Genomic DNA, 18569 nt, shown 5'->3' with positions numbered 1-18569 from the left:
CAATGTCTAATACAGAAGGAATAGCTAAAGGCCTATGCTGAGGCAGGAGTAAGAAATCCCTGAGCCTCTTTTTTGAATCAGAAAAATCCTGGCTTTCCCAGTGGAAATGCTCCCTTAGAGTATGTAAGGTTTCACTAAAAGAAAAATCCTCTAGAGGGGAAGCAGAGGGAATGGAGTCCTCTGCATCAGAATCCTCATAAGTAGATATGGGCAAGTCCAGATCATCAGAAGAATCAGAAAAATCAAAATCCTGGTCAGAAGATTAATAAACAACTTCAGTCCTAGGTCTCTTAAAAAGGGGAGGTTGGCTTCCTCTGATTAGAGTTATAAGATCTTCAGCCATTCTTATCATTTGCTTTTTAGGCATAGATGCCAGAGCATGCAGTCTGGGCATCATTTTTTTAAGCATGGTTCGAGATTTAGGCCTAAATGAAGAAGGAGGCGTCTGTTTAATATGAAAGTCCGTAGGCCTGAATACACCCTCAGAAACCAGCGCCTGAACAGCGGCTCCAGACCCATCCAAGGTAGAGACATCCACAGATTCCATAGTTGAAGCATCTCACGGCATACTGGACTCCGAATGGGTCTCAGTAGAGGCTTGCGAATCAGAAGTAGCGGGTATCAGGGGCTGTGAAAGCGCCTCACTAAGTACCAGCGAACTGGCTACTGGCTTAGGAGAAGCATCGTCGGCAGTTTTGGACCTCAGCGGCCTGTCTCTGTCTATCTTTGCGTTTTTTTTCAGAATCCCGATAGTCAGATGGCTAACAGACATTTCTGGATAATTAAACAGAGAACCGAAATATTTAGAGGTGAAAATATACAGACAACGGATAGTGCGCTGATTAAATAAAACACAAAACCAACAGCAAGGTACGTCGTGGGCAGGGCCTAGGCAAAGAATGCAGTACGAATGAAAATCTTTATGAGGTATTTGCTTTCCACAAGTAATGCAATTAATAACTTTTACTGATATTGGAAAGGAGCAAGAAAAAGTTTCCCCAACGGGGTACTTAGCTTTAGTTGAAGACTGATTCTGAAACTCAAAAATGAAAATTTCAGGAGTCGGCCGACCGGCACTTGCAAACTGCTTCTGCTTCGGGCACCGCACGGCAAAAAATACTGATGTAATGGAGTCGGCTGCATATTTTATACCCCTGACAACCTGACTTCATGGAAGAAGGGACAGCAACCGATGCAGGACCCAAGACGTTGTTAATCAGGCCGACTGAGGGCTACTGCAAGTAGATAACCCAAATGTAATGACTGCAACAGTGAAACACGAAGAACATCAGGGCATCCACTTTCCAAGCTTGACTGTGAGAAGTCCTTGTGCAGAATTTGTCTAATTGGTAGTTCTGAGGGGAGGCAAACAGGTCTATCTCTGGGTTCCCCCATTTGTTTCTCAAAATGTTGAATATCTTTGGTTACAGTTTCCACTCGTGTGGGTCCATGAGATTTCTGCTTAGGTCGTTTGCCAGTGAGTTTAGCTTGCCTGGCAGGAATTAAGCTTTTAGGTGCACTTGGTAGCTCAAGGCTGTGTTCTACAGAGCCATGGCTAGTATGCATAGAGGATACGAGTGGGTTCCCCCCTGCTTGTTTATGTACCACATAACAGTGATGTTTGTCTGTCTTTACCAATACTTGTCCTGGAAGAATGTGGTCCTTGAAGGCCGTCAGGGAATTCTGTACAGCTAACATTTCTTTCTGATTGATATGTAGGTGCATCTGACTCGGGTTCCATTTGCCCTGAATGCAATGCCAAGTGAGCCCCCCATGCATAGTCTGATGAGTCTGTTGTTAGGGTTTGGGTGGCAGGGGGTAGAGTGAATGGCAGTCCCTTTTTGTGGTAGCAGGCCTCTGCCCACTAAAAGAACTTTCTCTTTATACAAGGAATGATAAGAATCATTGATTCCAGGTCCTGAGAAAGTTGACACCATAGGCTTTTTAGATACCATTGTAGTTTTCTCATACACAGTCTTGCATATAGAATTAGTAGAATGCAAGAGGCCATGAACCCCAGGATTTTCCTTGCAGACTGCTGGGTCTTTGTGGCCAGTAGTTTGAAGTAGGCTGTCAAATAAACTTGTTTCTCTGGCGTGAGATAAGCCATCTGGGAAGTTTGTGTTCAACCTTGCTCCCAGGAATACAATTTGTTGGCAGGGTACTAGATGAAATTTCCTTTCTTTTATGGTGTACCCCAGTGAGGTTAGAAGTTTCTTTACAAATGCCAGATGATTTAGTAGCATGTCCTGGCTTTCTGCCTGAATTAGACAATCGTCCAGGTATGGGTATATTTGAATATTTCTTTGCCTGCAAAATGCAATGACTGGAGCTAGGCACTTTGTGAATACCCTGGGTGCAGTAGATAAGCCAAAGGGAAGTGCAGAGAACTGATGGTGCATGTAGCCTGCTCTGAAGCATAGGTATTTCCTGCAAGATTCCCTTATTGGAATGTGCAGGTAAACTTCCTTTAAGTCTAAGGTTGCCAACCAGGCATCTTTGCCTAGTTTAGGAAGCAGCTGATGAAGTGTTAGCATTTTGAATTTTGGGATTATCAGAAAGGTGTTTAGAATAGAGAGGTCTAAGATAAGATGCCAGGAGCTGTCTTTTCTGTGTACCAGGAAAAGTCTTGAGTAAAAACCTTGTCCCCTTTCTTCTGCTAGGACAGGTTGAATAGCCCTGATACTTAGAAGAGAGAGAACCTGCAGTTGAGCCTCTGCCCACTTATTTGGGGGCAGGTCTGGCCAACCGTTTGGGGTTGGTAAGGTGTGGAAGTGGAATCTGTATCCTTGGGGAAACTATATTTAAAACCCATTTGTCCTGGGTAATGAGTTCCCATTTGTTTGCATGCAGGGCGATCTTTTCCCCTAAGGGAGCAGGCAGTTGAGCAGGGCTGGGAAGGTTTAAGGTTAATTCATTGTGACAGTTTACCATAGGGGGTTGAATTACTACTTCCAGCTTTGGAAGTGGAAGCCCCCCACTGCTTAGGCCTGTGAGTACCTTGAGACTGTAGCCTAGGTGGTCTGCTGTTTCTGGGTTTGGACTGAGAAGGCCTGGAAGAGACAGGAAAGGACCAATTCTTAGAAGGCCAATGCCTACTGAATTTGGGAGGCTGTACTTGCAGGAAATCTTTAACAGTTTGCATAGATTTAGCTCCCCCCCCCATCTTTTTAAAGACTTCTTCTGCTTTGTTGCCAAACAGGCGGTCTTGGTTTAATGGAGCATCCAGTAATTTAGCTTTAACATGATCTGGCAAACTTTGCTCCTTAAGCCAAGCATGCCTTCTAAGAACAGACCCAGTGACAGCGGCCCTGCAAGATGCTTCTAAAGAGTCAAAACCACATTGCAAAGTATGTTTACCAACTTGTTCAGCAGACTGCATTAAATCCTGTAATTCTTTACTTTCAGCATAGTCAGGAATCAACATAATTTTCTGTTTAAGTAGTCCCATAACATGCTGCTGATACTTCAACATATCAGACTAGCAGTTTAAGGCCCTAATGACCAAAGTAGCAGAAGTGTATACCTTCTTACCCCATTTGTCCAAGGCCCTGGAATCTCTATCAGAGGGGGTAGGGTTTTTGGCAGTAGTAGCCTTAATGCCTTTAGGTCCCTGGGAAATGGTCTCTGGGTCCACAGTAGGATTCTTGAAGAGAAACTTGAGAGAGTCAGGTACTCTGTAATACGTGTCAGGTTTCCTGGGAGCCGGAGGTAAAGTGTCTGGGGCCAGGCTAGACTCCAAGAAGGCATCATCTACAATGTCCAGGACAGGAGGGATAGCTAAAAGCCTGTGTTGAGGTAGGAGTAAGAATTCCCTAAGCCTCTTTTTGGAGTCAAGAGTAATCCTGTCTTTCCCAACAGAAATGCTCCCTAAGTGTGTGCAAGGTTTCACCAAAAGAAAAATCTTCTGGAGGGGAAGCAGAGGGAATTGGAGTCTTCTGCATCAGAATCCTCATAGGAGGATACACTTTCTGCTGATCAACTCCCTGCCGAGTACCTACAAAAATCAGCTGATGCTATTGCTTACCCCGTCTCAATACTAATCAATCGAACCATAGTAGAAGCTAAAATTCCCACCATCTGGAAAATATCCTATGTAATCCCACTTCACAAAGGAGGCAGCTCTACTGAATTCTCCAATTATAGGCCAATAGCTATACTCTCTCCACTTGCAAAGATTATGGAAAAATGTATTCATAGACAACTCATGCACCACCTAATCCAAAATCGCCTTATGGCAGACACTCAGCATGGCTTCCGTCCTCATCACAGCATTACTTCAGCCCTCCTAGCCTTTACTAACACCATAAACCATAATCGCAACAATAATTATATATCCTCAGCCCTCTTTTTGGATCTTTCCAAGGCATTCGATATGGTTGATCACCAACTTTTAATCCATACCCTGCAAACATTCTGTCTAGATACTGGAGCCCTCCAATGGTTTCAATCCTACCTGAATGGTCGACAGCAGGCTGTCCTCTGGCAGAACAAACTCTCTAACCTTCTACCTAACACCCTCGGAGTACCACAAGGCTCTATACTAGGGCCCTTGCTGTTCTCCATCTTCATTAACGACCTTTATACTGTCATCCCAAAAGTCAGCTGTATCCAATATGCTGATGACTCTACTCTAATTTGCTCAGCCACATCTCCAGTATGGTCAGCTACCCAGACCACCTTTAATACAATAGAAAACTGGCTTTCTGAACATCGTCTGATCCTAAATCCCAAAAAAACTAAAATGCTGTTATTTTCACCAACACGTAGGTCTACCGCTTTCACCTTTACCATAAAATCAAATGATGGCACAATAATCTCCCCTGACACATCTACAAAACTATTAGGTGTCATCATAGACAATAATCTAAAATTTGACCTACATGTTAACCAAACTATCAAAACCATCAATAAAAAACTAGGGTCACTTTACATAATAAAAGCCTTCCTAACCCCTCCAGCTAAAATTGACATAGCTCGCTCTCACCTTCTTTCAACCCTTCTGTATGCATCCCCTCTACTCTCGAATTTGAACAAGACTGTCCTTAAACTCTCAACTTGCTACAACCACATTGCCAGGTTTGCCACTGGGCTTCCTTTTAGGACACATCATTGCAGCAATCTAAATCAGCTTGGTTGGCTTGAACTACCCAGCCTAATCCAGTATAACCAACTGATTATGGCCTATAAAATCCTCTATAATCCGGACAATACTTCTGCACTTAAAAATATTATCACCCCCTATAACAATCCTAGACCGCTTCGATCCTCTAACAAACTACTAATTCAGACTAGCAAAATTAATAACACAGCCGGTGATTCTCTCTTTGCAAACTCTGTAAGTAGATCCTGGAACTCTCTTCCAGCTGATATTACCTTACTTTCCACCTTAGGTCAATTTAAAACTAGACTCAAACAACATTTGTCACTTAACTGGCTATGTCAATGTATCAAGCCTGGCTAACTCTCTCTAGAATGTGTAAAAATCTGTTAACCAGTTTACTGTGTAATTTAATTTAATCCTGACTTGTGCTCAGGATTAACTGTAACCTGTGGAACTTGTTTAACTTGCTTACTTATGTAATCTCTGTAAATAGTCTGTTTGTAGTATGTAATGCTGGTATTATGTAATGCTGTATCTGCTTACCCTTGGAGCTTTTCTCCCTGGGCCTCTGCTGAAAATGGACATGCATCCAGTCGGACTATCCCGGTCAACAAATGTAAAATAAATAAATAAATAAATAAATGTAAAATAAATAAATAAATAAATAGGTAGATAAGGGCAAATTCTGGTAATCAGAAGAAACAGAAATTTCAGAATCCTGATCAGAAGGAAAATCAGTTCTAGGTCTCAAAGGGTGAAGGCTGGCTTCCCCTAATTAAAGTATTAAGGCCTTCAGCCATTCTTACCATTTGTTTTTTAGGCATATTGGCCTGACCATGTGGTTTGGACGTCTGTTTTCTAGGCGTGGGTCGAGTTTTAGGCCTTGAAGAAGAAGATAGTGTTGGTTTGAAATGAAAGTCAGTAGGCCTGAATACACCCTCAGAAGCTGGTGCCTGCACAGTGGCTACGGACCCATCCAAAGTAGAGACATCTGCAGGTTCCATGGTTGAAGAAGCATCTTGCAGCATACCAGACTCCGAATGGGTCTCAGTAGAGGCCTGCGAATCTGAAGTAGCGGGTATCAGGGGCTGCAAAAGCACCTCACTGAGTACCGGTGAACTGGCGACTAGCTTAACAGAAGCATCGTCAGCAGATTTGGACCTATGCGGTCTGTCTCTGTCTTTATCTTTACATTTTTTCGGGAATGTCGGTAGTCGGATGGCTTACTGAAGCCATTTCTGGATAATTAAACAGAGTACCGAAATTGTTTGATGCAAAAATGAACAGACGAATAGTTTGAGGATTGAATAAGGCACAAAACCGACAAGGAGGGATGATGTTGTCTGGGCCTAAGCAAGGAATGCAGTACGAATGAAAATCTTTATGAGGTATTTGCTTTCCACAGGTAATATAATTGTTAACTTTTACTGACATCGGTTTAGAGCAAGAAAAAGGATCCCCAATGGGGTACTTAGCTTTTTTGAAGACTTCGGTTCTGAAACTCGAAAATTACAATTTCAGGAGTCGGCTGACCGGCACTTGCGAACTGCTTCTGCTTCGGGCATTGCGCAGCAAGAAAGACTGATGTAATGGCGTCGGCTGCATGCTTTATATCCCTGACGACCTGACATCATGGAAGAAGAGACAGCATCTGACGCAGGACCCAAGACTTGGATATTCAGGCCGGCTGAGGGCTACCTGCAGGCAGATAACCCAAATGTAATGACTGCAACAGTGAAACACGAAGAACATCTACACTTACCAGCTACAATAAAATACCCAATAATAATAATAAAACACCTTTATGCATAACCTTCTGAATTGTCAGCTTTACAGGTACAACCGCAACATATCTGGAAAGTATCCACTTTTTTTTATAACTACGTATTTATTCTGCACAACACAGTGTTAAGCCAACTTCACTGAAGCAAAGCACAACAGGCACTCACAAACTGAATCTGTAAATACAAATCCTACATAACTTACCATGGAAGTAGTCTCTCAGTTCACGAGTGTTTGACAGTGACTGGATAACGCTATTCATGAAGCACGTGTTGCCAAGGTTGACCAAACCAGTAAAACCTGGCATGCATACTTTCTTCTCCTCCTCATCTTCAGCATGTTCACTGTTGTGTGTCATTGGCGTAACCTTGCAGGTTGGCTTGGGCTATGAATTAAAAAGAAACGAAAATTTTAAGTTGCCATACTTTATTCCACACTTTTTTTCTCTTATAGGTTCATGGAAAAGTACTAGGCTAGTTGCCCTTGTGGGCCATTTTAAGCCTAGTCAATTTCAATCAAAGGTGAGAACCAAATTTTGTACCTTGTGTCTGTGAGGTAAACATCTTAATCATTATGCCAACCTATACACTAACTTGTAGAGAGACTTCTAGGTGGACGGCCTTATTCAAAATAAAAGTTGGTTTCCTCAACTATGTTACTTTAAGCTAAAGAAATGGAATTTGTATAGCAGCATGAACAATAAGGTGGGCAAACCTAAGGACAAAGTCATATCAACTGCAGAAATTCCCCTACTCTTTCTGAATAACTAGTGTAACATTTTCTACAGTCATCTGACCTACACCATCAATTCAAGCAGATGGTACCACTGTTTAATGTCTTATCCAGTGAATGAAAAATTAAGGAGTGCAGCAGTTCCATCCTCTATACTGCACTGCAGTGTCAGCGATGGAAGAGAAGTTCGAGCACAAGGTGTTTGAATACAATCCACAGTAGTATGAAGTTTCAGTATCAGAGGAGGGTCAGTGGCTTAACAGGTAGTGCATACAATTTTTACAATCTTCTGATTTGCAACTATGCTTAACATTTATGTTTTAGGCTTCCATTTCTAATTTTTAAATGAAGCTAAAAAAATAAAAGCTGCAGCTGCTCCTGTGCTTCTCCATATTACATTTCTGTCATCATTTTTGGCATAAGCAAAATGGGTCTACATTAACTCATCGAAGGTTCAATTCAGCAAACCTTTCTTCATCGAACGTTCACCAGTGGTACTCACAAGTAAAATATTCCTTAGTAGGTATATGAATTTCATAATTTCTCACACCAATATCTTTGTTATACACGTAAGTACATTGGTTACATTCACCACAACCATTAAGTCCCAAACTTTCCTTATTTTCACTCTTATTATAATCGTGTTCCAATAATGTTTTCAAATGATGTCCTCCCTTAAAAACAAAAACTTAGGGGAATACACTATCCATTTCCTAAAATTTTCATTATGAGTTAAAAAACTATTGTTACAAATTTTGTTGGTTAAAATGGTAGTATCCAAACTGTAAGAACCACAGAATCAGAAGAATGTGCTTTTCCATTATCTCCTTTACAAGGAAAATCTTTTCCAAGAGTAGGGGTGTAAAAAAAAAAACATTCATTCTTTTCTGAATTACTTCATCGTTAATGGTATGATAAAGAAATGGTGATATCCTCTTTCAATAAACAAGTCCACCAATTTATAAGTAAAAAAATATATCACTGGAAACCATTCAGAACACGAACCATCTCTCCCCTTAACAAGCTGCCTCTTCTGACGTCTCGGATGCCAGTTATTAAAATGTAAATAACAGTTGGCAAAAGTTTTCAGGTAAAAGTCTGACTGAACTTTACAACAATGTATATCCTTAGTATTAATTATTTAGACACAAGTACCACTATCAAAAAAAAAAAAAAAAAAAAATCACACGTAAACCTTTAAAATGATGTGGTGCAGTTGATATATTAAAATAAAAAAATCAACCAAACGTTCAGGAGTGTGTGTCCATAAAATAAAAATATCAAGATGCAAACAAATAAATCCAAACCAGCTCAGACGTTGAAAATGTTGAAACACAGGTGCCCATTAGGAAAGTAGCTGAAATAAAGAAGCTGAACCACGACAAAGTAAAATCTTCTTTAATGCAAAATGGTGAGTGCTTTCGCAATGGTAATCCCATTGCTTTATCAGACAGTTCATTCAAACAGCAACAGCACTTAAATACTTTAATTCATTACTAGAACTAATCCTACCACTCAAAGTTAATTAAGCACTCGGCAATCAATTAATCACTATGGTTAGGCTTTCCCCTTAGTTGATTGCTGAAGTCAGAAAAACTCAAAAACCACATGCACAAAATGTAAAGACAAGAACATGTGGATAAATATAAATAAAATACATAAAAAGTCAATGAATAAATACATACACTCATGTTCCCCATTTAGTAACTACTTATGTGCATAGATATAAGCATAAAAATATATATAAAAGTATAAGCAGTACACACTCAACAACTTAATGAATACATATATTCTGCCTAATAAATGCACGTTGTCCACCTAGTAAATACATATGCTTGAATACATACATCTCAACAAATGCTTGTCTTTATTGATATCTATGCTATAAGCAGCTCAAGAAATGCTGTCATACTGACCCAAAGCTCTGCATGTGTTTATGTGGTCTTCTCTTGTTAAAATAGTATTATTTTTTTACTTTATTTTAACTTTCTAGATTTTAGCACTGGCTTCAATGGAACACTATCATTCAAACCCAAACCTCTGTGCGCTCCTAAACGCAAAATCCATTTTACTTCCATATTTTCAGTAGTACTATGTCCCCCATCCTATTGCTGACATTCTGAATGTGTAAAACCTGAAACAAAAATATATGGTCACCCCCCTTATCCAATGTATGCTTAGCCAAAGCACTATACAGTTGCCCTTTTCTAGTGCAGTAAAGGTGATCCCTTATCTGTTCCCTAAGGTGATGGTTAGTTTTGCCAACACAGAAATGGAAACATGTTGTGCAGTGAGCTACATACACTACATTCTTAGTATTGCAATCAGCAGAATTCCTAAGCTCCCACAGACGCCCTGTTTCAGGGTGCTTAAAAAAACTTGATTCATCTATATAAGAGAAAAGATTGGAGGCTCTGTATTGTAATGAGCCGAAATGGCAGAGGCATGGATTTTGATTGATGAGAAAGATAGGCCCTTGTCAAGCATCTCAGTTAAGTATTGTAATATCTGAGGAATATTTGGTTCTGCTGTAACAGTTCCTTGTGCTCGATTCCAAGCGCAGAATCTCTTCCATTTGTCAGCATAAGATTTTCTAGTACTAGGCCTTCTGGCTTCCAAAATTACATCCATCACAGCTTTACTGAGAGGTGTTGTTTGTATAACTACATGATTAGCCATGATGCCAGGTTCAGAGTCTGTAATTGATTGTGCAGGATCTGATTGTTTTGCTGGGACAGTAGTTGTGGTCTTTGAGGCAAGTTCCATGCTGGGTACTGAGCCAAGTTCCTTAGGATTGGGTACCAGTATTGGCGTGGCCAGTCCGGAGCAATTAATATCATCTTTGGCTTCTCTTGTCTGACTTTTAGGAGGACCTTGGGTAGAAGAGGCAGAGGAGGAAAGGTGTAAACTGATAGGCTTTTCCAACTGAAGGATAGGGTGTCCACTTTCCATGCTTGTCTGTGATAGGTCCTTATGCAGAATCTTTTCAACTGACAGTTTTGAGGACAGGCAAAAAGATCTATGTCTGAGCTCCCCCATTTCTCTGTTATCATGCTGAAGACTTGTGGATTTAGTTTCCACTTGTGAGGATCCATAAGGTTTCTGCTTAAATCGTCTGCCAGAGTGTTTTGTTTTCCTGGCAGGAATTGAGCTTGTAGATGCATTTGGTAGGTCAAAGCTGTGTCCCACAGTGCCATGGCTAATCTGCAAAGGGGGTATGAGTGTGTGCCTCCTTGCTTGTTTATATACCACATGACTGTGGTGTTGTCCGTCTTTATCAGTAGTTGTCCTGGATGAATTAAGTCCTTGAAGGCTGTTAGGGCATTTTGAACAGCTAGCATCTCTTTCTGGTTGATATGTAGATGCATTTGTTTTGGTGTCCATAAGCACTGAATGCATCTTCCTGCCATGTGGGCCCCCCCAGGCATAATCTGATGCATCTGTTGTTAAAGTTTGGCTGGCAGGGGATAGAGTGAAGGGCAGTCCCATGTTTTGGTGACATGCCTTTGCCCACCACAGAAACTCCTGTTGCAGGCAAGGAATGAGAGGAATCATTGTTTCCAGACTGTGTGAATGTTGACTCCATAAACCTTTTAGGTACCATTGAAGTTTCCTCATATGCAGTCTTGCATATGAAATTAGTAGGATGCAGGATGCCATGAAGCCCAGAGCCTGCAGAATTTGCCTTGCAGAAGACTGGGTTTTTGTTGCCAACAGTTTGAAGTAAGTAGTCAGTTGCCTTTGCTTGTCTGGCGTGAGGTAAGCCATCTGGGCAGTTGTAACCAAGCTTGCACCCAGGAATGTTATCTTTTGAGAGGGTACCATTTGTAATTTATTTTGGTTTATTGTGTACTCTAGGCATGTTAGAAGCCTTTTTACAAATGCCAGGTGTTGAAGAAGAGTGTCCTTGTTCTCTTCTTGAATGAGACAGTCATCCAAGTAAGGATATATATTTGTATACTTCTTTGTCTGCAAAATGCAATTACTGGTGCCAGGCACTTTGTAAAGATCCTGGGCGCAGTAGATAAGCCAAAGGGCAGTGCAGAGAATTGGTAATGCATTAAGCCAGCCTTGAATCTGAGTATCTTCTGCACGATTGTCTTATTGGGACATGCAGGTATGCCTCTTTTAGGTCTAAAGTCACCAGCCAAGCATTTTTGCCCAGCATGGGCAAAAGCTGCTGCAAAGTCTGCCTTTTGAACTTTGGAATGTCCAGGTATGTGTTCAAAATCGATAAATCCAGTACTGGCCGCCAGGCCTTGTCCTTTCTGGGTACCAAGAACAGTCTTGAGTAAAACCCTTGTCCTTATTCCTGTTCTGGTACTGTCTGAATGGCCCCTATATCCATGAGGGATGTAACCTGTTTCTGTGCCTCTACCCACTGATTTTTTGGCAGAGCTGGCCAACCATTTGCCATTGGTAGAGTGTGGAAATGGAATATGTATCCCTGTGATACGATGTTTAGTACCCACTTGTCCCGGGTTAACAACTGCCAATTTTGAGCAAAAAGTGCTAATATTCCCCCTATGCGTGCTACCAAAAAGTAAGTGCTTGGTGTAGGCAGAGGGAAGTCATTGGGATTGCTTTCTGTAGGTTTGCGCTTTAGGTGGAAGCTCCCCTTTGCTTTGACCTGTACGAATCTTGCGCCTGGTATATGGAACCTTTAGGGTGTCTGGATTTGCCCCTTTGAGCTCTGTCGGACACAGGAAAGGACAAATTTTTTGTAGGCCAGTGTCTACTGAATCTTGGTGGCTGCACTTGTAAGAAGTCTAACAGTTTGCATAGACTTAGCTTTGTCTTCCATTTTCTTTTAAACCTCTTCTGCCTTAATACCAATCAGGGAATCATGCTATAAAGGTGCATCTAGCAATTTAGCTTCAACATGATCAGGCAAATGTTGTTCCTTTAACCACGCATGCCTCCTAATTACACATCCAGTAACTGCGGCCCTGCAGGAGGCCTCGAAGGAATCAAAACCACATTGCAAAGTATGCTTTCCAACTTATTCAGCTGCATGCAATAATTCCTGCAATTCTTTATTTTCTGCACATTCTGAAATCTCAACATAATTTTCTGTTTCAGCAATCCCATAACATGCTGTTAGTACTTAAGCATATGATACTGACAGTTTAAGGCCCTGATTGCCAAGGTTGCAGATGTATAAACCTTGTTTCCCCATCTGTCTAGTGCCCTAGAATCTCTGCCAGGGGGGTAGGATTTTTTGCTGTTGAGGCCTTAACTCCCTTTGGACCCAGTGAAATAGTTTCAGGGTCAGCAGCAGGGTTTCTAAATGAAAATTTATGCGAGTCAGGGACCCTGTAATATCTGTCAGGCTTACTGGGAGCCGGAGGTAAGGAGTCAGGGGTCAAGCTCGACTCCGAAAACACATCATCCACAATGTCTAAAACAGGGGGAATGGCTTAATGCTTGTGCTGAGGGAGGAGGAGGAGGAAATCCCTGAGCCTCTTTTTTGATTTTGAGAAGTCTTGACTTTCCCAGTGAAAATGCTCCCTCAACGTATGCAAGGTTTCTCCAAATGAATAATCCTCAGGAGGAGATGCAGATGGAATAGACTCCTCAGCATCAGAATCCTCATAGGGAGGTATAGATAATTCCTGATCAGAAGAGGAATCTGGAGAAATAAAAACCTGATCTGAAGATTCATAATCAGTGTCTTGCCTAGGCCTCTTATCAGGAGGGGGATGGGAACCCCTGATCAAGGTAATTAAGTCTTCGGCCATTTTGAGCATCTGTTTTTTTGGGCATAGAGGCCTGTCCACGTGGCTCTCAGACGCCGGTGCCTGCTCAGCGGCTCTGGATCCATCCGAGGGGTTATCATCCGTCGGTCCAGTACCTTGAGTATGTTGTGGCATGCCAGACTCCACATGGGTGTTGGTAGAGGCCTGCGACTCAAAGGTACCGGGTATCAGGGGCTGCAAAAGTGCCTCACTGAGTACCGGCAACTGGCTTAGGAGAAGCTTCGTCGTCGGTTTTGGATTTCGACTGCCTTTCTCTGTCCTTTTCTTTGCGTTTTTTATGTACTCCGGTAGTCGGATTGCTCTCAGACAACATTTCTGGGTAGTTAAATCTGTTTACAAAATACTTTGATGCAAAAATATACAGACGCTTAATAGTGCACTGGTTAAATCTAGCACAAAACCGACAGCCAGGCATGTTGTGATCAGGGCCTAGGCAAGGAATACAGTATAAATGGAAATTTATGAGGTATTTGCTTCCCACAAGTAATACAATTATTAACTTTTTCTGACATTGGTAAAAAGCAAGAAAAATTTTCCCAGCAGGGTACTTAGTTTTAGTGAAGACTTCGGTTCTGAAACTCAAACTCGAATATTTCAGTAGTCGGCCGACCGGCACTTGAGAAATGCTTCTGCTTCGGGCACCGTGCGGCAAGAAAGACAAAAGAAAATGGCGTCGGCTGCATGTTTTATACCCTTGACGACCTGACGTCATGGAAGAGAAGACAGCAACTGATGCAGGACCCAAGACTTTGGAATTCAGGCCGACTGAGGGCAACCTGTCAGCAGATTACCCAAATATAATGACTGCAACAGTGAAACACGAAGAACATCTGCAGGGAGGTTGCTGTCTGCAGCACTGGACATCCGGCCAGTATATCAAAGTATCTGGAGCAGGAGTGCATGCAATGTCTTGTGTCAGGCCCATAAACCGATGTAGGCCATAAAAGTGACGTCTGCACGTACCCACTTCAGAATGGACTGCCACACACAGTAGTACCCCTGTTAAGCAGGAAAATAATAAAAAGGTTTTTCAGACCCACATGTAAGGCAAGACCAGAGGGTGCTCAGAAGGCATGTATCTGCTGCTGAGGTAAATGGAGGGAGGACTATGTCTCCACAGGTAAATAACAGGTGAGAAAGTAAAGAAAGCAAAAATGAGGGGGTAAGAGGGAGAGACTGAATACTGCAACATGGAAGAGAAGGACATCTAATGTTATGGTAAGTTCTTACACAACTGTTCTATGTCCTTCTATTCTCATATTCCAGTATTCATAAGTGTAGGGAGAGTACCAGAGCTTTTAGGTATGAGCCTGGGTGGAAGGATGTGATCCCTATCAAGGAGCCCTTGTAGAATAGATCTAGCAAATCCAGTTCTAGCTCTGGAGACCAAGTCTAGTTTATAGTGTCTGGTAAAGGTATGAACTGATGCCCAAGTAGCCGCTTCTTGGACAGAGGCATAGTCTATCCCCCTTGAAGACTGAGGGAGCAGCTGCTTTGGTGGAATGGGCTTTAACATTCCCAGATAAAACTTTTCTATGAAGGGAATAACATGTACAGATGGCCTTAGAGACCCAAGAAGATATAGTCTGTTTAGAGACTGCTTTCCCTAGAGCCCTCGGGTGAAAGGAAATGAACAGTTAGTCAGACTTTCTAATAGGTTTAGATTTGTTCAGGTAATACCCAAGTTGTCTGTGGACATCTATGGAATGTAGAGTCATTTCCGAGGAATTCTGAGGTTGAGGAAAGAACACAGGAAGGTTAATGGTTTGTTTCAGTGAGAGTTCATTAACCAGCATGAAGGACGGGTTAGTCCTGAGAGAGAGAGACCATGTCCTTGTGGAAGATAAGGTAAGGAGAGATGGTCATCAGGGCTTGTATTTTTGAAACACTCCTGGTGAATGTGAGGGCCACCAGCAGAACTGTTTTCAAGGTACATAGCTTCAGAGATGCTGAGTGTGCTGCCTCAAATGGTGGTAAGGTAAGTTTCTCAAGGACAAAATTTAAGTCCCAAGGTGGAGGTATTGGTTTACGAGGGGGTCTGATATGGAGGGCCCCCTTTCACAAACAGCTTAACCTCCAGCCTGGATGCCAAGGGAGGAAGCAAGAGCAGACAAGCAGAAATGGCAGACAGGTGGACCTTAACTGAAGAACACGCTAGTCCTGAATTAAGGAACTCACACAAGTAAGAAAGGACCATAGGTACAGGAATGAGTAAAGGGTCCTGTTTTTTTCTTTTGACACCATCTGGAGAAGCTTTTACATTTTGATACATAATTTCTCCTGGTGCTAGGCTTTCTGGCCTCCTGCAGAACGCTGAGTACATCCTCTAAGTATAGGTGTCTGAAGGGGATTATAACCCTATCCCCCATAAGGTCAGTCTGAGATTGGTCACCTGAGGGTGTACTAGGGATCCCCTGTCTTGTGTGAGTAGGTCTAATCAGTGGGGTAACCTGTGATGATTGCCCTTGGCTTAAAGGTGAAGGGGAAACCAATGCTGTCTTGGGCAAAAGGGGGTCACCAGCAGGATTTTTGGTTTGTCCCTCTGAATCTTCAGAGGGACCCTTTGTATTAGGGTGATGGGAGGAAAGGCATTGAGATACATCCCCGCCCAAGAGAAAAAGAAGGTGTCCATGTTCCAAGCTTGAGGATGTGGATCCCTTATGGAAAACTGAGGCATCTGTCTGTTCTGGGAGGCGGCAAACAGATCTGCTTGCGGAACATCCCACTTGTGAATGATGTCCAGGAACACCTCTCTGTGAACCATCCATTCGTGAGAGGATGCTGAAGTTCTGCTTAGAGTGTCTGCCATAACATTCTCTGCTGAAGGAATGTTCACTGCTTGCAGCTGGATATGAAGACCTGATGCTAAGGTCCAAATCTGTATGGCTAGACTGCAGAGAGGGTAAGATCTTGTTGTCCCTGTTTATGTACCACAAGACAGTCATATTGTCTATGATTACTTTCAATGTGTCTGCAGCATGGCTAGTTGGAAGGTTTGCAAGGCTAGGTAAAGTGCACTCATTTCTTTGATGTTGATATGGTCCCTTTGCCTGAGTGTAGACCATTCTCCCTGCACTTTGTTCTGTTTGTGGTTGTGCAGTAGCACCACTCCCCATCCTACATCTGAGGTGTTTGTAAAGATCTTCTGTAAAGGGGGGGGGGTACCTGTAATGGAATGCCCTGGTTGAAACTGATGGCAGAAACCCACCATTGTAGTTCTTTCTTGAGGCAAGGTAGGAGTGGGAGAGAAGTATCCAGAGGGTGACAGTGTTGGCTCCACTGAGTCTTCAGAACCCACTGGATCTTTTTTGTATGTAGCCTTGCTCGAGGGAGCACGGGTATCACAGATGCCATGTGATCTAAAACTCTTAGAAATTCTCTGGCTAGTAAATAAGGTAAAGTGATAAGATTTGTGAAGTACAAGGTGAGGTCTGTTATCCTCTGACATGGTATAAATGTTGTCATCTTGTATGTCCTGATCCTGCACCCCAAGAAAATTAGGTCTTGAGTGGGGGTCTGGTGTGACCTTACCTCGTTTATAGTAAACCCTTACTCTGCCAGGGTATTGGTCATCCTGTGTAGGTGTTGGTAGAGGGTCTTACAGTCCTGGTGAAATATTAACGGGTCGTCTAGGTATGGGTATATTTGAATACCCTGAATTCTGCAGTGGGCAATCACTGGAGCTAGGCACTTTGTAAACACCAGAGCTGCTGTGAAGAGCCCAAAAGGTAATGTAGAAAACTGAAAATGCAAGGACCCTACTGAAAAGAGTAGGAATTTCCTGCAGTTTGGGTGTACGGGAATGTGAAGGTAGACATCCTTCAAATCCAGAGCTAACATGAAGGCCTGGTTTCAAATGAGTAGAAAGAGCAGAGGTAAAGGTTGACAACAAACAAGACCAAAATTGGTCTCCAAGGGCCATCCTTCCTTGGGACCAGAAACATCCTTGAGTAAAAACCCTTGTTTATCTGTAGAGTAGGTACCCCTTCTATGGTGACCTGAGCCTATAATAGTTGGAGAATGGAGGGGAAGAGATGAATCTGGCTTGATGGAGGTTGGGGTATCCCCTGGAATGGAGGCAATGTCCACCAAGTCATAAAGTAACCTCTCTGAATAACAGAGAGAATCCATTTTTCTGATGTGACTAGGAGGGTAGGGAAAGGGTGAGACGAAGGGAGAGTGGTGTGTTGGGATGTAGAGGTACTGAGTCACAGTGGAGGTGGTCTAGCTTAGTCAGAATGACTCCGAAAGGAAGTGGAAGAGGTGGTGGGAGGGAGTCTAGGAGTTGAGTGCTTCCTAGTTTAGCTTCATCCCTTTGCCTGAGGAGGAGCAGCATGAGAAGACTGCCTCCTAACAAAGGTAGTCCTTTCTGGATAATTCCTATGATATCTGGGGATAGGTGACGCTAGTAAATGCTTCAGATTGTGTAATTATTTTCCCTTTTCTTGAAGAGATTTGAGGAATTCTGCTGAAGCTTGTCCAAAGAGGGCCTTATTATCAAGAGGGGCATCTAACAACTTGGTTTGTACATTTATAGGAAGGAGTTGAAGCCTCACCTAGGAGTATCTCCACAGAATACAGCCCGAAGCTGCAGTCTTTGAGGAGGCTTCCACAGCATCATAACTGCACTTAATGGAGTGTCTAGTCATCTGCGATGCTGGGGAAAGAAGGGTATTAAGTTGTGTCTTAGCTGGTGAGTCTTGTACCTCAACTAGGAGAGAAGAGGCCTTAGAGTGTCCAAGACAAACCTAGTCATGTGGGTTTGGTAATTAAGGGCTATAACAGCGAGAGTAGAAGATGTACAAAGCTTCTTGCCTAGTCTATCCATGAATTTACTGACCTTGTCAGTAGGGTACAGAGCAGATGAAGGGAGCTGTCCAGGGGATTTATCAGCAGAAACTGCTATAACTGCAGGGTTTGCAGAGGGGTTCTTAAATAGGAATCGAGTGCTGTGAGGTACTTTGTAGAAGATGGCTGGACATTTGGAAATTGGGGGTTGGGAATCTGGGGCCTGTGAAGCAGCCATAAAGGCATCTTGAAAAACCAGAAGTAAGGGAGGGATAGCTAAAGGGAAGAGCTGCTCTATTTGTAAATACGTTAAAGTACCTCTTCTTTGTGTCAGAAACATCTGAGGCCTGCCATTTAAAATATTCCCTCATAAGGGAGATAGTATCTCCAAAAGTAAATTCTTC

The 18569-nt window shown here is 42.5% G+C and overlaps 1 protein-coding gene across 1 annotated transcript in view; it reads right to left on the bottom strand.

Annotated features, from left to right (window-relative positions):
• The window catches only part of USP19 (ubiquitin specific peptidase 19), a 3461697-nt gene that overhangs the window by 2492478 nt on the left and 950650 nt on the right, over positions 1–18569 (bottom strand). Inside the window, exon 9 of the mRNA XM_044078491.1 lies at positions 7091–7271. Coding sequence (XP_043934426.1) covers positions 7091–7271 — 181 coding nt within the window. The remainder of the gene's footprint in view (positions 1–7090; positions 7272–18569) is intronic.

This window comes from Protopterus annectens, chromosome 7.part1, assembly GCF_019279795.1.
Source record: "Protopterus annectens isolate FY-2018-M chromosome 7.part1, PAN1.0, whole genome shotgun sequence".
In the NCBI taxonomy this organism is placed as follows: domain Eukaryota; kingdom Metazoa; phylum Chordata; order Ceratodontiformes; family Protopteridae; genus Protopterus; species Protopterus annectens.
Note: the sequence above shows the minus strand (reverse complement) of the source record. Positions and strands in the feature narration are given on the sequence as shown.